At 43.4% G+C, this 24,825-nt stretch overlaps 1 protein-coding gene across 1 annotated transcript in view; it reads right to left on the bottom strand.

Annotated features, from left to right (window-relative positions):
* The window catches only part of NRK (Nik related kinase), a 123,420-nt gene that overhangs the window by 73,589 nt on the left and 25,006 nt on the right, over positions 1 to 24,825 (bottom strand). Inside the window, exon 3 of the mRNA XM_077826233.1 lies at positions 6,267 to 6,323. Within this exon, the coding sequence (XP_077682359.1) occupies positions 6,267 to 6,323 (57 nt within the window). The remainder of the gene's footprint in view (positions 1 to 6,266; positions 6,324 to 24,825) is intronic.

Raw genomic sequence — 24,825 nt, 5'->3', positions numbered from 1 at the left:
CTGAACACATGGCTCTCAAGTTGCATACAGTACCCCGGCTACTTCATCTGTCTTATATTTCAAATGAAGAGGAAAGGGAGAACTCTGAACACTGGGCTTGATTGTGCCCTAGGTGATATCCAGCATAATTAAAGAAGGTGAAGAGGAGCTGGGCATAGCTGGGACAGCCACCAGGACAAATTCTAGATGACTCAAGCAGAATTCCACACAGTGGCTCTCAGCCAGCACACACTAGAGCATGTGTTGCAAAACCCTGGAAGGTCATATTTCGCTCTCCGTGCCTGGCCACCATCTTGAGCCATGTGGCATTAGAGGAAGGAGGTTTCCGCAATCAACTGGGAGTGAGCAACTGGACAGCTCTGTTGATTAATGAAAGCAGGTCCTGCCCTTCTTCCCATTACAAGTTCCTTCCTAGCATTCATAAGGATTCTAGCAGGGAGCAGGAGCTTTGCTTCCCTGTGGGATTCTAGTCAGCATTGACATAGGGATGGAAATGGGTGGGTGGGGAGGGAAGTCAGAGGATAAAGCCGGCCTGGCCTTTAAAATGATCTGTTCTGATACATACATATAACAAAAAGTATTTTCAAAGCCTGAATTAATAATCCTGGGCAAAGATGGGGCCAGGAAGGAATTCCTCCCTGTCATATTGGCAGGGACTTTGAGGCTTTTATCACCTTCCTCTGCAGCATGGGGTGCAAGTTACTTGCCAGGATCATCCGGGCATATATCTCACATAACTCCCTGCCCTTGCAGGAGTGTTGAGTTTTGGTGCACCTCAGCCCATGCTGTTCTCTGCCATCTGTAAAATGGACATAATAATCCTTCCCTACCTAACTGGGGCATTGAGAATGTACATAAATGTATGTTTGTAAAGTGCACTAGCGTAAGGGAGGCCATACATGTATGTATGTAGGTAGGTACATGTTTTTCCTATAACCAGCTAGTACGACCCCGAGATCCATCTCTTGCCCTTATTAGCTTCCCAGAATCCTTGCCATCACCCTCCTTGCCGTTCCTGATTTTCCTTCACCCCCAACTGCCTTCAGATGTCCTTACGCCAGACTCCAGTATCTCTGATGAAGCTCAGATATTGTGGTATGCTGCTCAGATGTTCTAGAGATGAGATAACAGGCTTCTCTGTTGAGATCCAGCCACTGCTGAACAAGCCTTGCAATCTAAACTATTCTGCCCCTACAGAGACAGAGGCATGAATTGCGCAAAGGGCAGGTCTTCAAAAGGTAAAAAGACAGAAATGGGGGCTGTCTCAGTTTGGGAGCTGAGATACTGTGTGAAGCTGGTTACTGGAAAGTGGTAGGAGGTGTTAGTGGAAGATCAGAGGGTAGATGGTCCTGGGCATAGGGTGCTGGTCTGGGAGCTCGGAGATCTAGTTCAGTTCATTGCTCTGCTGCATGCTTCCTGTGTGACATTGGGCTAGTCACCTGCTGTCTCTCTGCCTCTGTTTCCCATCTGTAAAACGGGGACAATAGCACTTCCATCCCCCACAGGGCTGTCATGAGGATAAATATATGAAAGACTGAAAGATGTTCAGATACTATGGAAAAAGGGGTGATATAAGGCCCTTCAGTAGATGCGGGTCAGGGAAAAGGAGGGGGAATAGCCTCAGTGGTTGGATCCCTCCAGATGCTCATGATTCCAGTCCTGATCTTCTCCTTGTTAATACTACTATGGGCCACATTTCCAAAGGGCATTGAAATCTGCTTGTAAATGTTGCTGGCAAAGAAATAAAAGTCGCTCTCGGGTGTGCAGGCGCCACCGCTGTTTCCCCACACAAACCGAGTTATTTCTGGGCACAGCTGACTGCATGCACAAAATTACAGGCTCATGTTCAAAGGCTATGTTTGAAAACGTGGCCCTATCTGGTAGGTAGCAGCAGCATACACCTCCAACCTCAAGAGGAACAAGATGAGGCTGATACACACTGCTGCCAGGAGACCCCTTTATGGCCCTGATATTATTCATTTAAACAAATAGCACTTAGATAACTGGAAAGACTGAAAGCAAGAGATTCACAGGGACAGCCTGCTGCTCCCTCCGTAGACACAGATCCGCAGGGAGAGTAAGTCAGCAAGAATCGGATCTCTTTACAAACACTTTGTTTGCTAGGCATGATCAGATAACAGGAAGCAGAGCCTGTGTAAAGAGGCACAGAAGCACACTTTGCCCTCAGTTCTCATTTAAAGCTCCCACGCCCCTCCCTGTAACATGACACTGCAGCACTTCCTGACAGATGTCCAGATGATCCCACCCTGACCACAGCATCCTGCTGCTATCATAAGAAAGCAGCTCCGAATCTCGCAGCGCACGCTAGAGAGAGAACAGATTTACTCCGCTCTGAAGCTGGCACAGTCCTCAGAAAGAAAAGGAGGTCTTGTGGCCCCTTAGAGACTAACCAATTCATTTGAACAAGCAAAGGCTGTAAGATAAAGACAAGAACGATGGAGGCTTGTCCCGGAGGGCTAGGAAGCTCTTCGTTTCACATCACTTTATTACGAATGTGCCCCATTCTCTATTACAAGTCGACCTCCCCATGAGATGCACCCTCGGATGTGCTGCATATTGAGCACATTCGAGGGGATGCACTTTGATATTTTTTTAGACTTTACTTAATATGTTTCAAACCAGTTTTTCAAGCCCAAAGGAATAGAAAATAACTTAATCCCAGCTAGACCATAACGTTGTGCGAGAAACACTGAACCTTTAGCGGGCAACCAATTTTATTACACTGAATTCTTGGAGAATGAAAGTAGTTCAATCCAAAATACTTCTGTGGCCCCCTATTACTGTAGTATATGAGCAGCTCACTTAATCTCACAACATCCCTGTGAGGTAGGGAAGAACTATTATCCCCTCTTTAAAGATGGGTTTCAGAGTAACAGCCGTGTTAGTCTGTATTCACAAAAAGAAAAGGAGGACTTGTGGCATCTTAGAGACTAACCAATTTATTTGAGCATAAGCTTTTGTGAGCTACAGCTCACTTCATCCAATGAAGTGAGCTGTAGCTCACGAAAGCTTATGCTCAAATAAATTGGTTAGTCTCTAAGATGCCACAAGTCCTCCTTTTCTTTTTTAAAGATGGCAAATCAAGACCCAGAGAGACTAAGGCCTAAATCAGTGGTTCTCAAACTTCTGTACGGGTGACCCCTGTCACATAGCAAGCCTCTGAGTGCGACCCCTCTTACAAATTAAAAACACATTTTTATATATAACACCATTATAAATGCTGGTGGCAAAGCGGGGTTTGGGTGGAGGCTGACAGCTCACGACTCCCCCATGTAATAACCTCGTGACCCCCTGAGGGGTCCTGACCCCCAATTTGAGAACCCCTGGCCTAGATCCTTAAGGGTATTTAACTCCTATTGAAATCAAAGGGAGTTAGACACCTCAATACCTTTGAGGCTCTGGACATAAGTGACATGTCCAAGGTCACGCAGGAAGCCTGTGGCAGAGCATCAGGCTGTCACCCTAACCCCTGGAAACTTGTTGGTCTACCATTTCACAGCTGAAATCAATAAAACTTCTGCCTGCAGTCCTACTGCAACAAGCTATGAACTCATAAGAGCTTTTATACTAAGCAGGGCTTAGAGGGGAGAGCACCACGGAAAACCCCAGAAGGGATTACACGAGATCTAAAGATTTTGCCTTGAAGCGCTGCAGAATTCTTAAAAAGACACAATCAATTTTGTGTGGAATGATTCAAACCAAAACCAACTAGACCTGTTACTGGTAAATCCTCGGCGTGTAAAGACGCTGCTCAGCTCCCCAAATAGTGAGTCAGATACCATCAATACACCACAGCTGCTCTGTGCTGCTACGGTGATGCAAAGCAGCTGTAAACCAGGATTAATGAGTCAATGAAGCAAGTTTATGGCTGCTTTGTGCTCGCAGAACTTCACACAGATACTGATGTGAATCAGGGCCTCTGGGTTATCTTATCTTTCATTTAAGTTTGGTTTCCAACAGTGTACTAGCACACACTATATTCTGTTATTTAAACATGGAGAATATCAAATTGTGTGCAGCACAAGGCAGGAGATCTTTGTAAAGTTCCCTGCCTCGAGTTTTCTCATTGATACTCCCTGTGGCGATCTCTATCCCCTGCCCATGGATCAGGCCTCCGGAACAACCCCTGTCCCCTGTGGATCCCTGGGGTTCAGTGGGAGGCAAAAGCTACCCATAGAACAGCTCTGGGTCTCTGGCAGCCCCTTCCCAGCTGATCTCGAAGTCTGGAGGTGCTCAGATCTGGGAGTCTGATTTGGGTTCACACCCCACCACAAATTCAACCTCTGCCACTCCCTGAAAACCTTTCCTCTTCGGTGACTCTCATTTCTACAACATAAGGCAGATGGCGAGGCCTGTACCCACAGAGCCAGAAGCAAAGTCCCAGCACTTTACTGGTCCAATCATTTCAAAAATGTACCCTCTCCACAGACAGAAAAGCAAAACCTTAGTAGTTTGACCTTCTATATGTACACAAGTATATTTTATAAAGGTATAAAAAGCCTGTTTTTTATTCATATTAAGGCCCATTTGTACTACCCTGGCAGTGTAAAAGGGCCTTAAAGTGGGTGTGAGTTACACTATACTTAATCCTGCTTTAAGCCCTCCTTGTCTTAGGATATGTCTACATTATACAGCGGCACAGGTGCAGAGCTGAAGCTACGCAGCCGTAGCACAGTTGTGTAGACACTGATTACAGTGACGGAAGGGTTTTTTCTGACACTGTTGTAAATCCACCTCTCTCAGGGGTGGCAGTGGGGGTTACGTCAACCGAACGACATTGCACAGGGCGTGACATTTTTCACAGCCCTGGGTGATGTAGCTAGGTTGACCTAAGTTTTAGGCGTAGATCATGCCTTAGAGTTTTACGCGGCCACCCACTGCCATAGTATCTGTACGCTGCCAGCATAGCATAAAACGAATTTAGGCCTTGTCTGCATATGGAGTTATTCTGGAATAACTCTCCAGGAATAGCTATACTGCAATAACTCCATGTGAGGATACTCTCAGGCCTTGTCTACAATAGAAAAGTTTTGCTAGCATCATGATACTGGTATAGCAATTACAGCAACCCTCCCTTCTCCCCAGTGTAGACTCAGTTTATATCAGCAAAAAAGTGCTTCTGTCGCCATAGTTTACACCCGTTTCCCAAGAGACACAAACTATATTGGCAAAAACACTTTGATGCCTGTATAAATGTATCTACACTAGGCTCAGTTAGGTTGGTAAAAATCTACACCCATAACTGACATAGCTATGCCAGTATAAGTTTTAACTATAGACCAGGTCTACTATTTCGGAATAAGAATGCCTTTTTCTTTAGTATCTTAATCCACTTTCGAAGTGGATTATGCTAAACCAGAAAAAGGCATTTATACGCAAAAAAAGAGTGTCTATACTATTTATAGGCATTATTATATAGCTATTCTGCTTTAAATGCACATCCTACCTTACTCCGGATTAATTTTCATGTGTAGAAAGTCTTTTAGTGTAAATGAGAATCAGGCCCATAATATGCAGGAACTGAATTACAGGAAACTCTAGGGGAAAATGTTTTTTGGCCTTTCATGCTAACATTGTCTTGAGATGGCAAGTTGCAGTTCTATAAAACCAGCTGCATTGATCAGAGGAGGAACAAAAAAATCAATGCTTAGCAAATTCTGTGACACTGTGTTCTAACTCTGACACCACTTTATAAATGTGAGCAAGGACTGTGCCAATTAAACTGTCCCCTTCTCTCATCTAGTTGATAAAAAAAAAAAAGCAACATTTGCAACTCTAATGTTCTTTCCTGCTTGCTGTCAGAGTGACTACAATGCCCTAGATTTTTGTACTGCACAGAGGAATAGCTGGCGTGTGAGGGGAAAGGATGTGATGAAACACAGCAGGGGCAGCACAGAGCTACAGGAAATCTTCTATTTACTATCTCTGGAAACAGATAATCAACTAGCAATAAGCAGGAAGAAAATTCTTTTCTTCATCATTCTAGACTAGCAAAAATATACAGAACTACTGGCCCTGATTGCTTTGCCCCCATTGTACAAATATGATTGAAAACAAAGAAACTTGCACATACAACCATCCTTAGCACATTAGGAAAAAAAACCCAATTCCCAGCAAGCAGTACTTATGCAAGCAGATCATCTTCTCCAATAAGTTATCTAACTCTGTAGTGATCTGGCTGGTTGTTTTATATGTCCTTTTTGCTTATATCCAGACAACTGTTTTTTCCACAGATGCTCACTCACCTCAGTAACATTCATAACCTTGATTGCGGCTAGTTGTCCTGTCTTAACGTGGCGGCCCTGTGAAAATAAATGACATGCTGTAGGTAAAACAGACATGTATGTAAACCATATGTACAGTATTCACTGACTCATAGAAAAGTAGGGCTGGAAGAGATCTCAAGAGGTCAGCTTGTCCATCCCCTCCCATTGAGCCAGGATTAAGTATTTTTGCAAGCAAAATAATTCAACTAATCATTGATACAGTGAATTTGCATAGCAAGATTTTCTTGTTCAGTTGCATTAAGTCAATGAAAATAACATGCATGATGCAAAACCATTAGGGTGAAATTCAGCACGGTACAGGGGGCTAGCATCAGACCTGTGCCCAGCTTAAGTTCTGAGTTTCAAAGGTACATAGTCTTTTGTGCTGGCCCTCTCCAGGAGAGAATTTCACCCTGAATGCAGACAAGGCAAAGAATATGAAACTCCTGTTTTCAGAGTCCAGTGTGGAATTAGTTTGTAGGTCTCAGTACAGCTCCCAGGAAACAGGTGTCTCCAAGACGCAAACCAACATTTCTTGGTAATCTCAGCAGAGATGTCAAGGATTCCGTGAGCATAGAGCCCAAATGACCTTTTCGTCCCTCCATGTCAGGGCGGAGACATGTTGGTGAAACGAGTGGGGATGCTGGCACTGCTTCTTCCTGTGTTGTACCCTACGCATGGATAAACAGAGGACTCCAGTTTCCAGAGCTGTCAGTCTGGCACCTTTTCCACAGTCATCAAAGACTACCTTCGTACATCCCGCCCCCGACCCCTCCGAAGGTTCTATATTGTGAAATAAGCCTCTAGAACTCAGGGTCAGGTATCAACTTGAAAAGCATGTGGAGGTTTTGCACTTATAGACTAATGCTCTCTGCTAATAAGGAAGAACCCGTCTGAGTTTTGTAATGCACACTGAGACTGTCTAACTGTGCAACGCTGAGACCTAGAAATTGAGACAAGCAACAGCCTTACTTTAAAATGCACCTTTTACACTTCTCTGTTCATCAAGATGTCTAGGCCACTTTGCTTGGAAGAGGTATGCAATGGAAAGTACAGTATATTACCATGCTAACCAGCACTAATCTCGTAGTTGAAGATTGCATCAAATTACGTGGGTCGACATCATATAGGTTAAACATTCCAATTATGTTTCCCTTGGGCCAGATTTTCAGAAATAGCCTTCAGCTTTCTGAGTGCAATTTCTCTCCTGCAAATAATTGTCTACAATTCTGTACCCACAATTAACTGCAGAGGGTAAACCATAGGAAATCAGGTATTCCAACATGAAATGGTATGATTTGTGGACACAATGATTTGCAGCTGCAAATTTACACTTGTAAAATTAGAAGCTAGTTGATCCTTTTAAAAAAATCAGACCCTATATGTTCAAAATTCCATATGAGAATTATTTTGGGGACTAAGCAATTTTGCTTCAAGAAAATTGATTCTTTAATATCAGGCAGTATGTCACAGTCCTGTTCTATCTTTGTAAAAGATAAACCATGCTGAATTTTTGTATATTTATGAGTGCTCTCTTTTTGTGGGCACACTTGTGGGCCTGCAAAGCTTTTTCTCATAACAAAGAAATCCTATAATTATAGTTTAATCACAGAATTTAGGAGGAAGATAAATGAGACACACCCAAAACATATGCATGACACATACATCAGTGTGTCTGACTACAGATCCTCTAGTGATGAGTGCTACTCCAGACAGATGCCTGCCTTTGGTCACTGTCCATTTCAGCTGACGTCAATCATAGTCAGTAAGCTTCCTTTTAGCAGCCACAGTTCCTTTGTTGGAGGCCATTGTTTGCAAATGTTTCCAGGCATTGAATGTCTTGGCAATACAGGGAGACAACCCACCACAAAGTACAGTAATGCTAGACATGCTGGCACCCCGATTTAACCCCAAAGCCCATCTGGAATTAAACATGCTGATAAATTCAGGTCTTTAGCCACTGTACCTAGCAGGCAGCTGACCTCTCTACGTGATAACAGCTTTTAGGGCAGCTGCGTGCACTGCAAAAGGATGACACTCTTAGTTTGCCTTTGAGAATTTAGAAGGATTTTCATCGTTGCAGTCTCTCAGATAGATTGAGGATCGAGATGGGGGAAAGAAAAGATTTTCCTTTTGTAATAAACACAAACCTTTTAGTACCAAGATAGTGTTGCACAGGCTAAAGACAATTCAACAGACTAGACAAGAAGGGAGGACTTGATGTTTTACTTTGATTTCAGAACATCTGCCCAAATAACTTGTCCCTTTGTATAAAAGATAGCTGTTACTTTACAGCCAGAATTATCTCCACTCCATGCAAACCTGCTGTACTTGCTTACTTTTATCACTGTGAATCAGAAGTGTCAAATCTGTCTCCACATCAAAAAGAGAGGAGAAAAGCTGAGAGTAAATGAAGAATTTTAAGCCAGCCCTGCAGATTCACTCTTGTTCCCATCCTCTCTGTGAGCTTTATCATGATTTTTTTTGTTTGGATTTGGGGGGGGATAATCTCAGCCCTCACAAAATTCTTAAGAAAAGGTAAACATAAACCCCATGTATCAATTAGTTGGGTTGAATGCAATCATGTAAAATGCTGCAGGGACAGCATAGAGAGAATGCTTTAACGAGGTTGGAAATATCTTATATGAGACATTAACTGTAATGCTATTTGTGGTGAAATGTGGATTTGTGGGTGTGATTTGTGGCATGCTTTCCAAAAATAAATAAGTAATGGGTCTACACCCCAGGTTCGTTAATGTGGCAGGCAAGTTGCTCCTTTCACAGCATAACCTATGCACATGCTAACCTCTGTAATAAGCTTGACATAGGACGGCATTACACATGTGACAAATACACACTTTCCACATGAGCCTATGCCACCCGCATCTAGGTATGCACAAACAGGCCTTTCCCACCAAATATGATGGAGCTACTATAAGGTGGGTGCATAACTGGTTAGAAAATCGTTCCCAGAGCGTAGTTATCAGTGGTTCACAGTCATGCTGGAAGGGCATAACAAGTGGGGTCCAGCAGGGATCAGTTCTGGGTCCGGTTCTGTTCAATATCTTCATCAATGATGTAGATAATGGCATAGAGAGCACACTTATAAAGTTTGCGGATGATACGAAGCTAGGAGGGGTTGCAAGTGCTTTGGAAGATAGGATTAAAATTCAAAATGATCTGGACAAACTGGAGAAATGGTCTGAAGTAAACAGGATGAAATTAAATAAGGACAAATGCAAAGTACTCCACTTAGGAAAGTACAATCAGTTGCACACATACGGAATGGGAAATGACTGCCTAGGAAGGAGTACTGCGGAAAGGGAACTGGGGGTCATAGTGGATCACTAGCTAAATGAGAGTCAACGGTGTAACGCTGTTGCAAAAAAAAGCAAACATTCTGGGATGTATTAGCAGGAGTATTGTAAGCAAGACACGAGAAGTAATTCTTCCGCTCTACTCCACACTGATTAGGACTCAACTGGAGTATTGTGTCCAGTTCTGGGCGCCACATTTCAGGAAAGATGTGGACATACTGGAGAAAGTTCAGAGAAGACCAACAAAAGTGATTAAAGGTCTAGAAAATATGACCTAGGAGGGAAGATTGAAAAAAATTGGGTTTGTTTAGTCTTGAGAAGAGAGGACTGACAGGGGACATGATAACAGTTTTCAAGTACATAAAAGGCTGTTACAAGGAGGAGGGAGAAAAATTGTTGTTCTTAACCTCTGAGGATAGGACAAGAAGCAATGGGCTCAAATTGCACCAAGGGCGGTTTAGGTTGGACATTAGGAAAACCTTCCTAACTGTCAGAGTGGTTAAGCACTGGAATAAATTGCCTTGGGAAGTGGTGGAATCTCCATCATTGGGGATTTTTAAGAGTAGGTTGGACAAACACCTGTCAGGGATGGCCTAGATAAGACTTAGTCCTGCCTTGAGTGCAGGGGACTGGATTATATGACCTCTCGAGGTGCCTTCCAGTTCTATGATTCTACGACTAAAGACACAACATGACAGTCATGACACACTCAACAATAGCTTACACACACAGCCTCAGTCATGGGAGACAAAGGGAACAGCAGAGAGGACTCCAGAATTCTCCCAGATTTTATTCTAAACATCCAACAAGAACGTTAACATCCATTTGGACACTAACCAGAGAGGGGCCCAAGGGAGCTCTCTTCAATGCCTTATCCTATGAATAACAGTCCCTAGGCTGTCAGCATTAGCAGCAAGCCAGAATCCCTGCATGAGTCTTGAACTCAGAACCTCCCAACTAAAAGGATGCTACCACAAGGATGTCTCTTTAAAAAGGTTTTAGGCAAGTCTAACCCTGGTTAAATTCCTTCATGTAGGATTTCACAGACTGTTAGCTCATGCAGTTTAGCAGTGAGACTTACCAGAGGTTGCATGCTAAAGTTGTTTTGATGTATAGAAAAGGCTACTGGCCTTTCTGCCAGAACAGCAGTGATAATACAAGTAAAATCACTGCTCCCTTGGCTTTTCAGCTGCAGCAAGTTTCTCCTCCTTGCAAGCTTTACAAGTGGTTTTAAACATCTTCAGCCCCACCCTGAAGTTCTCACTCAAGCAACCTTCCTGAGCAAAGACCAAGTAAACACGTTGGGGTTTGGCCTTTTTGTATGTGTGTGTTTTGTTTATCAATAACTTTCAAGGGTTATGCAGAGTGCATGGGAACTCTTGTGCACTTCTACTTCTCTAGCAGCCCCAAGGATCTGTTTTGGTAAGCCTGGCAAAACTGGTATCTATTTTCTAAGAGGTGTTGGTTTTGTGTTTTTGCTTAAAGCCACCCACTGATTGTTTTGACCGTTTCATTGCTGAGTCAGATCAGCCACTATCTTAACAAGCCAGTCATTTAGAGTCAAATCCTGTGCACTTCACTTACGTGAGTAGTCCCACGGTGAGTAAGAGAAACAGAATTGGTCAGCTAAAAAAGGAAATTGAAAACACCTTCCAGCAGCAGGAAAGGGTTAAAGGGCTTCCTCACCCCACCCCACAAACGGCAGATGCTAAAAGCCTGTTCATTTCTAAAGCTGGTTTCCTGCAGAGCGCTAGAGGGCTTTTAGGTGGCAGTGTCCTGTGTTAGGCTGGTCTATTATCTCACGCTTCGGGCTCAGCAGAATTGGCTGAAGGTGTTTGTGAGGCAGTGACTCCATGTAGTTAATAAAAGGTTTGTTTAAGTTTCAGTCTTCATCCATGTGCTCAGCTTGTTAGTCTATTATGACAGTTGAGCCGAGAGCGAAATTATCTAGCAGCCCCTCCCTGGGGAATCACTCAGGTTTTCACCTCGAACGCTACATTAAATAATAGCAAACACAGTAATAACCCGACCATCTAGCGGTGCTCAAACATGATGATTTTTCTAGTAAAGATCTCTCCAGCATTTTCATTCATCAGGGGCTTAAAGCAATTCTCCCACTGACTTGAACAGGCTTTGGATCAGGCCCCAGATAGCAAAATTCTTCTGTAATATGTTTCCAAAGAAAGCTTTGTTGCACTTTCCTACTTAACTAGTCACTGTAATAATAGTTTGCAAAACTGAAGTCAGTTTACACATTCCCCTAAATCTACCTACCGCTGATCACAGCTACATTTGTGGAGGCTGCCCTATGCCAGAGATCTGGTTTTTGTGTGTTCCAGCTGTGTATTCACACAGCAGGGCAGAGAATGGGAATAGATTAATCCATGTATTTATTTTCTCAATTAATTTAGCTAAAGAAGCCCTTAATCTGCATCCCCTAGTGAGTGTCAGTCACATTGTACATGCTTATGGAGAACTTCAGTAGTTAGTGGTCAGGCCATGAGCTAGACAAGGTGCTTTGAAGGAATTTCATGGATTTACAATGAGATTCGTTTGGTTAAAACAATTACTGCAAATGCTGCTCCATATCAGGGGCAAGGCAATGGTTTTGCTATGTGGACCATGCAGCAATTACAGGTGGAGGCCCCGATTCTCAATTATATTCGAGCTGTGCTTGCAGGGCAGGGATGGACGCTCACAGCCATCTGGCCCCAGCAGAAGTCCTGATCTAACTTATGCTGGTAGTGTATGGTCCCTTATGCCAGTGTATCAGTGGAGCTCAGCTTTGCCACACACAATCCCAACATGCCCCTTTACACATCCTGTGCAAGGGTTGGGGGGGGGCAGATGGTGCAGAAGGTGGCTACTCTGCTTCCTCCAGCTCTACACAAATGGAGCGTCCCTCTGCATATGGACATCTCCACCTGGTTTGGAACAGAGAATCTGAGCCAAGGGCTCTAGGTAGCAAGTGTCTCATGACTGATTCTGGCTTCCACCTTCTCTTTCTCTCGCTCACTGATGATTTACTTTGGCTCAGGTCAGCCCCTTGTAGCTCCTGTCCCACATGTCCTTCTTGGCACCAAGCACTCAGTTGCTTCCCCTTGTTTCTGGGCCCATCCGCTCCATCTGCCCCAGTTAAACTGAGGCAAGAAGAGGAGCTCGTGAAAGGCAGAGCAACATCTGCCTCACTGTTACACTGCTGACCTTTCACCATACCCTTGGGGCCATAAGCCAACTTTGATCTGACATGGCATTTCCAAGGACAGTGACTGGTCCAAGTATAAGAGACCCCAGAGCATGGAAAAGGAAACAGGCAGCCACCCACTCGCTCCTCATAAGTGCAAGGTGAAGGTAAAGCTGCTCAACTGTAGGCTGTTATTGCTGGTGAACTTAAACAAGCAGATTCCCTCTTCAAAACCCACATCTGAGCTTTGAAGCTTGCGCCCTTGTCTGTGTGTGTGGCCCCATGGCTCCCAGCAAATGGCCAACACAGCCTTGTGTGTCCTACAGAATGGGACTCACCCCTCTCCCTCTAGCCTGGTAGCTGCAGGAAAGCATGTGAGAGAGTGTGCGCTCTACGGGATAGGGAAAAGGCCCGGAGTCAGGAGACCCATGGGTTAGTCCAGGCTCTGCAAGTGACCTTGGGCAAGTCACTTCACTCCTCTGTTTCCTCGTGTATCTTTGGTATTGCGATGGTAAGTTCTTCGGGACTGACTGTTTGGGTGCCCCGATCTCTGCTGGGGTCTCTAGGCACTACAAGTGAACAGCAATAGGGCACAGTGTATGTATTTGGGGGCTGCTTGGGTCAAGGCGATGAGCTGCGTCCCACTGACCAGCCTTGCTTTCCCAGGCAGGCAGTTTAGGCCTCCCTGCTTTTGCCTGGTACCAGAGAAGGGGAGGCTGAAGGACAGCCCACTGCTGCGCGCCTTAAGCCTCACTGCTGAGGGGAGCGGGGGGAGAGTGGTGGAGGGAAACTGTTTAAATGGGACAGGAATAATTGCCAAGAAACAAGCTGTTAGGAGTTTATAGCTAGCTTTTGTTAGTTAATGGTCTGAGGCAGAGCTCAGGGTGGTTAATGCACTAAAAACAAGCATCAAGTTGCAGTTTTGAACAATTTCTCGAGGAATACACCATTATAAACCATAACAAATGATTTACAACAGCAGCTGTGACAGCCGGGTTGGAAAAATCCATCCCTCTTTGGCAGTTAATTACAAGACTTCCCTCCCCCCATAAGGAATTCAGGACACTCCTTGATGGATCTGTAATTCTACTTATGCCCCAGCCCTTTTTGTTTTAATCATGCAATCAGCGGTATTGCTGTGGAAAGCCCACTTTGGCTGACACTATAAACTCTCTGTGGCAGCTCTCTCACAGCCTTGCCTGTTTGTCATATGTTGATTACGTAAATCAAACTGCATGTTCCCCTGAGGAATTTTTCCATCCTTTGAGGTGGCAAGAGTTCCTCAGGCTTGTGAACACAGGCTTTATTCCACTTCAGTTCTAGGATGCCCCTCAGTTCCATTTGTCATCTGCAAAGCTTCTTCCTTCTAAAAAAGAACAGGAGTACTTGTGGCACCTTAGAGACTAAAATTTATTAGGGCATAAGCTTTCGTGGGCTACAGCCCACTTCATCGGATGCATAGAATGGAACATATAGTAAGAAGATAGATATATAGATATATATATACATACAGAGAAGGTGGAAGTTGCTATACAAACTGTGAGAGGCTAATTAATTAAGATGAGCTATTATCAGCCGGAGAAAAAAAACTTTTGTAGTGATAATCAAGATGGCCCATTTAGACAGTTGACAAGAAGGTGTGAGGATATTTAACTTAAGGAAATCGATTCAATATGTGTAATGACCCAGCCACGCCCAGTCTCTATTCAAACCCAAGTTAATGGTATCTAGGTTGCATACTAATTCAAGCTCAGCAGTTTCTCCTTGGAGTCTGTTTTTGAAGATTTTCTGTTGCAAAATTGCCACCCTTAAGTCTTTTACTGAGTGGCCAGAGAGGTTGAAATGTTCTCCTACCGGTTTTTGAATGTTATGATTCCTGATGTCAGATTTGCGCCCATTTATTCTTTTGCGTAGAGACTCTCTGGTTTGGCCAATGTACATGACAGAGGGGCATTGCTGGCACATGATGGCATATATCACATTGGTAGCCGTGCAGGAGAAAGAGCCCCTGATGCCGTGGCTAATGTGATTAGGTCCTATGATGGTGTCACATGTGGACAGAGTTGGCATCAGGCTTTGTTGCAAGGACGGTGTTATGAGCTGGGTAAAACCTTGTTATGGGCTGTGTTAAAACCTTGTTCAAACTGATGGGTGAACACATCCTTCACTTAACATAGTTGTAAGAGACGGTTAAGGGCCACACCTAAAACAAGTTAGTCTCTAAGGTGCCACAAAGGCTCCTCATTATTTTTGCTGATACATGCAGGGTCCCATAGCTCAGGTTCCAACCCAAGCCCAAACGTCTACACCGCAGTTTTACAGACCCACAGCTCAAGCCCCACGAGCCCAAATCAGCTGACATGGACGATCTGTGGTTGTTTAATTGCAGTGTTAGACCCTGCCCAGAAACGAGCACCGTGTGGGCAGGGGGTTCCATTGGGTATTGTGACCAGGCATGTGTGTATGCGCAGGGGTGTGAGAGAGAACACACAGAAATGGAGAAGAACAGACAGAACAGAGAAACAGAGGCAGAGGCAAAAAGCAAAGAAGCCATGCAGTACCCTGGGAGCACAGTGTGACCCAGGAAAAGCTAGAGAGAAAGCTTTGGGGTCTGCTGCTTAAAGGGGCTTGCGGCTGCAAGCTAAGAAACTGCTTCTTTTGTTCTTGCTTTTGCATCCAGAGACACAGGATTTTGTACATCCATGTAAACAAACAAGAGTGCATCAAGAATACCAGAATCCATCAATTTCTACTTCCAACTGGAACATTCCCAGGGCTCCAAAATTTGACTAGCTGCTTGGGTCAAAAAGGGGCCACAGTAGCAGCACGTTAGTTAAGAGGAGAGGTTAGAATATGTCTCTTTTTCCATTAGTTAGAATGCAATAAAAATCCTGGGGTGTGCATGTCACCTTTTCAGAGCAAATGACTAGAACGAACAGATGTGGGAGGAAATAGACAATTTTATACCCATATTGCAATTGATTATACCATGATCCACATGAACTGTAAAAACCAAGAGGCACTGAGCCACCAGAAGAAGCTTTTGTGTCCAGCTTTTTTTACCCTTACAGTTTCTATTTCCTCCCATTATCCAGTGGAAATGCAAAGTGTATGCTTTGCTTAATGTTCATCTGTGTTTGACTGCAGGCCAGTGGGAAAAGAAAACCAGACAAAAAGAACGAACTGAAGCCTTTTCGCAAACACAGATTTGAATATCTAAATTTTTGCAATATTAGTATGAACACCAGATTACTGTCCCCATGCAAAATGTGAATGCAAAATATGAATTTGACTTTGAGGTCCCTTCCCGCCCTTCATTTCTATGATTCTGTGAAACAGCTAGGATTCAGGACAAAGAAAATACTTCTTTCTAGGCTTTAGGAGTATTGGCTTCTCTTTGCTCCCATCGCTGTTAATGGGATTTGTACCATTAACTTCAATGGAAGGAGAATTAGGCCAAACACTGCACCCTGTTGAAAATCCCACCCTAGACATACAATGAAGGAAAGTCTTTTACTTTGAAAATTAGGCCCAAGCAGTCATTATTGCGAACGTTTTAAAAAAATGTACCCATTGATTATGCTTGAGAAGTCAATGCGAAATGAGGTAGCTAGCAATGATGGCTACCGATAAAAATTTTAGTTCAACCCACTGCTGCCCAAGTGGTTGTTATGGGGCATCTAGAAAGTGTCCTTTTGCCCTTCCCTGTGGCTACCTAGCTATGCAGCGAAATGCCCTGAGGTCCTGATGCTCATTGGAGCCCCCTACTGGAATGTCAGCTACATGGCAGCTGTGGGAGCACGCTGTGAAAGGCATGTAGAATGAGGACAAAAAGGCCATTTGAACAAGCAGTAGCCCTTTGTGGCAAATGGAGGGCAATAGAAAGCGGCAGCACATTCGACTACCTACAGGTAATGAGGCTTAACTCAGGGAATGCCACTCTGCTGGGTGCACTTGTGGTCTATGTGGATCGCAGAGACCTCGGGGCACACGATTAGGGCAGCACAGGGGCAGCTATGCTCAGTGAAGGCCAGACCCAAGTCCACTGAGGTCAGTGGAAAGGCTCCCGCTGACTTTAAAGAAGCTGGCTCAGCCTTTGAGTGCTTCACATCCAAGCGTCCTGAAGGAAATCAAGTCTTCCTAATTGTTTAACCAGGAAGACTAAGGCTTCTTTGAAACACTGGCTGTCCCAATTCAGAAAAACACACAGGTGTTTAACATGTGCTTAAGTGCCATTATTTCAAGGGGATATAAGCATGTGCTGAAAACAGAGCAAGTACTAAGGCACTCTTCCTGAATGGGAGCCATTATTCGGATCTAGAGAAAAAAGAGGTTCCATGCCTAGGTATAGACAGACACAGAGCAGAGCCCGAGTGAGCAGAAGGAGACGTGTGAAAAGGCAGGCTGCTCAGTTATCCCCTTTCCTCACATTTTATTTATTGGGACATAAAACCTGATTTCTTTAGGCTTAAATTTCAGTATTTACATAAATAACGGTTTAAACAGTCTTACCATTCATCTTGGGTTTAAACATTTGTCACACCTCTTAACATCTGCTGAAACACATTGTAGGGTTTCCAACCTCAGAAACGCCATTATATAAGGATACTGCTATCTTTCCATGCCAAAAACCGGTGATTTCACAAACACAGGAGGCTTTATTTGCCTCCAAGATTTTCTGACTCTGTGGGTGCCTGCTGGCAGAAGGTCTGCAGGCTTCCATGAGTCAGCAGCAGTGCTGGAATTTAACTGCCAGAAAGAACTGGGTGGGAAGGAATAGGGGGCCACTTTCTGACCAGGGCTCGCTCTCAAACTACAAGGGCTCAGACCTCAAAGGCCCTGGCATAAGGCCAAAGCTCCTCAGCACCTGTGGAATCCGATGGTGATTTATGAAACCAAAGTTCTGTGACACAGAGAAAATATTCATACTAAAAAATAAACAGTTTAGGAGAAACTCAGGCTTTGGAAGTTTCTCTTCTCATTTTACAGAATGAAGCCTGTACAGAGAGACTTAAAGTGGGGTGAGGTAGAAAAGTATGTCTCCACACCAATGAAATCTCTTCCCCAACCTTAGCAGTCTTTATCCAGCTTCACAAACATGATGGACTAACTAATGTGTACACGCATCACAATGCTCTTCTAGATTAAATCAGAACTGTTTAACTGTGTGTCATAGGCCCTGTACTACTGACAGGAAGTGAAGATTTTCCTTTAGCTCAGGGGAAGGGGTCTGGGGTTTTGGAGCAGAAGAATGTGAGTTTTATGCCCACCTTCACCACAGAGCTCTGAGTTGAGCAGATCAGTGACAACCATGAAGTTAAAAAATATATCTGTGAATAATGTTGCCTTCCCTCAAACTAATAAAACTTTTAATACGATCAGACACACAAATGTGCTCTGTTTGTGTGTGTGTACTTGCGCATGCTCCCTCTCAAGTAATTTTGCCACTGACTTTTCTAAGAGCGTGATCAGGTCCATGGTTCTTGTGTGTATTGTACATTCTGTTGTTTATTTGAATTTTCTGTTGTATACAATTCAGAATGCACAAGGGACAATCTCAGGTTAAAACCACATCATGTTTTTTTAGAAATATCCTTATCCATATAACTAATAGGACTGGAATTTCAAAAGAACCTAATGGTATGCATACACTGCAATGTAAGCTCAGGGTTAGTAGAACTTGGGTTTATTAACATTTGTAACCCCAAGTTAGGAATTGTTGTTCCAATCTAGGGCTCCAGCCCCTACGCTGCATTATACAGGCCCAAGTCTAACCACTCATATCCCAAACTACCCTCCCAAAATATGGCTGCTCTAGCACTTTGTTTGTGGTGCAGTGTGGGAAAACTCAACTGTCCACCAAACTTGACTGTCCAGAGGAGACAGAAAGTCGGACCGTGGAATTGTGGTACACAGAGTGGGACAAACAACAATAATCTTCCTGACAACCATTTGATGGATCTGGTTCATGGTCCTGTACGTCTCCTTCCAGTGGCTAACTTGCTGACAAATAGCCTCATGCAAACCTTTCCTCCTGATGTGGATACTGTGGATGAAATCCTGGCCCCAATTAAGTCAGTGGCAGTTTTTCCAGGATGTCACCCCACAAACTCAGTGGCATCCACCCTAAGTCATCAGAGTTGGCCATGAAGGTGGTTCAGAAAAGGGACAAACGTCTTGCACAAAATTTTGCACAAAATTTGTCCCATTTTTCCATTGAAAATTTAAAAAACTCGACAGTTTCTCAGCCAGCTCTAGCTGACTATCATCTATAAAAAGAAGAAGGATCTAATGGCCACAATTTGAGTTTGTGAGATGAGTACTGCAAAATGTTGGTCTTCTGATTGGGCTCTGCAGGAGATAATCTGTAAGGCACTGTTCCTGCAATGAACATTGCACGAGCAGACCCCTGTGCCCACACATCTGTTGACCAAAGGGTCCCCATGCCCACTGTCTACAGCATTACATGTTTTGAAGAATTGGGTTTTCCAAAATTAATCAACTGATTTCTTATGTGACACCCGACACATTTATTTGGATTATCACTTTTTTCCCGGAAAAGGCAAATCAGTTTATTTAATTTACTTTTTTTCTATTATGCTTTGAAACACTGCCTCAAAGTTTATTTTTCATAAATAAAATTCTAAATTGAGTAGAGTCTGTTATTTTGTTCAAACTAATCTAATGTTTCATGTGACAGATGTCTATTTGGCAAAATTTCTCTCTTCAAGTAAGCTACAGGTCAGACTTATTCTAATAATTCCCTGCATGCCCACTTTTTGCATTTATTTTAGAGACTGAAGTCAATCAGCGTCCAGAGAGTAATTAACTAGATGAACAGAGAACTCTTGGGAAAAAATATTGTATAACAATTGCAAACAATTGCTAAATACAGTACCGTTGAAGAATTGCAGACCTACAGCTAGACCGGAGCCGCAGTTACTGGCAACTTTAAAACAGCAAGATTTAACTTTACTTGATGAATTAATCAAAGAAGGGGCTACCAGTTTCTAGGAGTAAACAGTGAATTGCTTTACCAGATTTTAAAGCTCTGAACTATTTTCGTCTTTCAACGCTCTTATCCTCCCAGACTCATTTTGTTCAATGTCCAAGGAGTTGTTTATGATTGCATGCATTCCTACCAGTAACAAGTGTGAACAGTTAGCTCCTACAAAGGCTTCATCAATATCGTGTAGTTGGCCCTACAAGGCTGGAATACAATCCATTTTCTGTCACTCCTCTCCAGTACATCCTGTCTATTGACACTTACCTTTCTTCCGAGTTGCTAGACTCTTCTTGCTCTCCTAGCCATGTTCAGTGGTCCTGGAATTGTGATATCATGGGTGCATTCCTGCAAAGGGATCCCCCTCTGTGGACTCCTACACCCATTTGAAGTACCCTGGGAGTAAAGGTCCATGCAAATGGATCTCTTTGCAAGACTTCAGCCATGGTTTGGAGTAAGAGCTCATAGAAGTGAACTTCTTCTGTCACAAAATCCTGTCACCATTGTTCTCTGTCAACCTTTTATGTTAAATTTCTGCTGACGTGGGATCCACTAACAGATAATGGACCACACTGTTGTCTAAGTAGAAGATTTTACTCTGGCGAAATGCCTAGAAGAAATCAGTCTGTCAATATGGCTGGATGTGAGGAGCAGAAGCGACTAAGTGGCACTTACTTTACCTATTTACAACCATTTTTTAAAATTACAAAAGTACATTGGCTACCTGTGTATGTATTTGATTGTATCCCTCTCCCCGCTGCCCTTGATATTTCACAGTAAGCTTTTCAGAGCAGGGGCTGCATCTCTGGGTATGGTACACTGGGAGCTACAAACGTAATTCCCAGTTCAGGTAGACATACATGCGCTAGCTCCAATCGAGCTAGTGTGCTAAAAACAGAAGTGTGGCAGCAAGGGCTTGCATGGCAGCTCGTGCCAGCCCAATTACGCACCTAGGACCTCGGACCGGATTGTACTTGGACAACTAGCCCCAGCTGCCACAAACACAGTTCCTTCAGAGCTAGCATGCGTACATCTCCCCAAGCTAGGAATTACAGTTGTAGTAATACCCTCTGTATACATTTATACAGCATCTATTACAATGGGGCCTTGATCCTCAATAGGGCCCCTGTGTACTATGGAACATAAATATACAATAATAAATAAGAAGGAGGAGAAGGAGATTTAAATCTCACCAGACCAGATCATAAGACCGCAGCTCTATTGAATCTGAACCAAAACTCTACCTGTGATTCAACTTGGCCCAATTTTAGTTTCAATAACAATAGGCAAGCCAACCAGCTGCATCACATAGCAAAACAGATGGGGGTTTCTGGGAAAGGAGAGAAGAAATAAACAACTTGAACATTCCAGTAGGTCCCTAGCCTGTATTAGAGGCTTAGTGGAAACAAATTCAGAGTAGCAAAGATTTGGGGGATGGCTTAGGGTATAAAATAAGTTTAAAAACTGGCATCATTCTGTTAATACTAATACAATTAAGAGAAGACGTTAACTAGGAGTTTCAAAGCTTAAATAGGCAAGGTAATATCTTTTATTGGACCAATTTTTGTTGCAGAGAAAGACTAGCTTTCAATCTTACACACAGCTCTTCTTCAGGTCTCTGTTGTACGGTTTCCCATGCAAGTAAATTTCCATTGTAAAAAAAAAAGTACGTTAGGACAGCCCAAATTTTACAATATTGCCAACCACAAACATTCAAAAATCCTGAGTCAGACCCCTCAAAATCATGAGACTGTCTAAGAAACGATAAGATTGATTTTAAAGATAATATTTTGAGTGCTTTTTATTTCCCTTATGGTTTAGGGTTCACTTGGGTCAGGTTTTCAAGCTTTTGTCTACCACCATCAGGACTAGATGCTTACTTTGTTTTTCCACATGAAAGCTGAGATTCCCATGACTCCAGCAGCTCAGGCTTTAAGAAAGACATCAAATATATTGAGACTCATGATAAAACCATGGGAATTGGGAACTCTGCTTTAATACAAATAGATTTTTGTAACACAGGGGAAGAATACAATTGTCCCCCGTTAGGCTGGTGGAGACAAAGTACTTTTGGATAAGTGGGAGTTTAAATTAAATCATTGTTCCCTATACAGTCTGAATCTTATTTACACTGAGGCCAATCTGTTCTAGCAAGCAGCAGAAACACTGTTAGAGTGGTGTAGGGCAAAGCAGTCTCAGGATAAATGAGATTCAGGCCCAGCATGTATAGCTTTGCATCTATACAAAAATAGGTATATATTAAAGTGTTATGGAAACCAAATGGCTAACAGGAGCCTGCTGCTAAATACAGGCTAGAAGGAAGTTATGATGGTTACTAACAAAACATTGAAGCTGAGCCCTAGGGTCTGATTCTCCAGGGCCTTGCCCCTTTGGTAGCCATTTACTGTTGTAGCCAAAGAGAGTACAAGGTGGGTGTAAAGCACTATCATTTAGACCTGGTAGCATTTTACACCCAGGTGTAAGCGACAACACCAGTTGCTGGACACTGAAGAATCAGGGTCCAAATGTTTATTTTCAAAGGTCTGGTCTACACCCAGAATCGCCCCAGTTTAAGTAGAAGTCTGTTTTTAACCCAGTTTTATTAGGAGTGCACATGCTGAATGGGAGTCAAACCTGGCTTGTATCAGTTCTGCTTGTGTCAATATTAGCTCGCCCAACTACTCTGGGTGGGATTTTCAAAAGTGCTCTTCTTTGGCCTGACTCCACTCCTGGAGTTGTACCAGCAACTTCAATAAGAGCAGAGTTAGGCTAATGCCAAGAACTTTTGATGCCAACCCTTTATTTCTATGCTACCAAATCATTAAATAAACTGGTATAGCAGGCTGGCAGTTACTTGCTTTACCATTGAATAACAGGGCTTCCGATGGGTGGAAGCCCCAGATTCATCTATCTTCTGCTCCAATTAGAAGGGAGCCTTATCAATAATCATGTCAGTAAACCCTGGCCACAATTAGGGCTGGGCGCAGCCGGTGGTTTGGCCTTCACAGCAGCCAGATGTGAGAACGTGGTTCTGTGTCAAAGCGACAGCTTTTCCACCTGCTAAAACTTCCTTTTGTTTTTGCCAAGCAGCAAGGTGAGAATCATTTTCTTTTCTGCCAAACCTTCAAAAGACACACACACACACACACACGCTCTACTTGTGCATTGGCACCATCAAGCCAAGTAAACCATTCTAGAGTGAGTGGCCAGGATCTCAGCTGATGTAAATGGTGCAGCCCCACTGAAGTCAATGAAACTGTGTCCATTTACACCAGCTCAGGTTCTGGCCTAAGCTCTTTGGAACTTTCAATTATCCTCACATGTTTTAACTTTTTTAAACTTGTTTTCTCCTTTTAATTAATTTTTTTAGTGCTCATAAAAGGCACCAATAAGCGGAGGTTTCCCTAGACAACAGGCTCTGTGTAAATAGTGGCAGTTAAAGCTTTGTTTACCCTGCCCATTATGAATTATTTTTCTTGTTTGTAATCTAGCATCTAGAGGCCTCAATCAAGATTGGTGTCATTGTGCTAGGCATCGTATAGACACACGTTAAGAGATAATCCCCACCCTTAAGAGTTTATAATCTAACCGACAAAGGGTGGGAGACCATACTGAGGCAGAGAAACCTGGCCACAGTTTATTATTTGCATTGCTATCAAACTAAGAGTCCCATTGTGCCAGGCACAGTCCAAACAAATCCAAAAAAGGCAAGCTCTTTGGGGCAGGAACTAGGTCTGACCACCACCGATGCACTCACTTTCAGCCACAAGTGCAGATGAGCCAAACCCGGAACCTCGCCTCCACTGTAGTTTTAAAGGGCCATTTGGGATGAGAAGTCCATGAAGACTCAACAGCCCGATGTGCACACACATGCTTCTGAGCTGGCTGAAGACACCAAAGACCAAATCATGCATCTTAGATATTTGATCCTTTCTAAAATGGATTCCCTTTGCCAATGCTCTGGAGGAATGTAACAATACAGCACAGGCAACAACTGATTGACCCATGTCACCTAAAAGAAACTCCACAAGATCAGTAAATCCCACTAGCTTCCTTCTGAAGGGAAATCCCAATAGAGGAAATTTATACTGACGGCCAACATGCATACGTCTTGACAGGCCAATGTAGGGATCAAATTCCAGAGGCAAGGCCCTACCTCTAGCCCCACAAAATTCAGTCCCAGGGACTGTTACCAAAAACACCCCTGGTGATCTTGATTGGCATCCAGAAGTCTCTAAGGTAATCGTGACTCAAGCCACAGGTGGCTCAATAGATCAAAATCAGCACCTGGAAGCCACCTGGCAAGCCGGTGTAGACTTTGGAGAACAAGTGTAATCAGCTCTTTGCTTCTATAAAATCTGAATAAGCAGGCTGACCACACATCCAGTTGTGTGTTCTGACTCCTAATAAATCATACTGTTACTGGTTTTTATACAGTGCACAAGGATTAGACGAAAAAAAATTAATGGCTTATATAACAAAACACTAGCTTATGAGAGTCATATTACATGCCTGGCACTGAAAGCAGCCAAAAAGAAAAGAAAACCCACTATTGGCATATGCGCTTGTAATCTCACAGAGAATAAACTATATTGCAAGTACGGGTAGAATTAACACATAACAGTTCAGACTCCCCATTAAAAACCAACTTTTATACTCCACAAAGTCTAGACTACCTTGGGTGTCACACAGACAATCCCATTTGTTAGGGCCCAATCCTGCTCCCACTGAAGTCAAACAAAGTCTTCAGTGAGTGTGGGATAAAGCCCTTTGTGGTGTCAGTCAGCTCACACTGACTCACAGCAAAGCCTGTAAACATTGGACAAGATGCCCATATTCCTAAAATGAAGAACTTGTCTTGTGTTGCCCATTAATAAAAATCAAGATTAGAGAGTGTCATGGCTGTCACGTAAACATTGCTGTACCAAGCAAATCCAGAAGCTCAGAAAGCAAAATAGCCTTTCATCTACACTGACTGAGCCAAAGTCTCATATCCCACACAAAGCTCAGGCTTTGTACAGTGCATCTACTTGG

This window comes from Eretmochelys imbricata, chromosome 9 (genome assembly GCF_965152235.1).
Source record: "Eretmochelys imbricata isolate rEreImb1 chromosome 9, rEreImb1.hap1, whole genome shotgun sequence".
Classification (NCBI taxonomy): domain Eukaryota; kingdom Metazoa; phylum Chordata; order Testudines; family Cheloniidae; genus Eretmochelys; species Eretmochelys imbricata.
The sequence above is the reverse complement of the archived record's forward strand: the minus strand, read 5'-3'. Positions and strand labels throughout refer to the sequence as shown.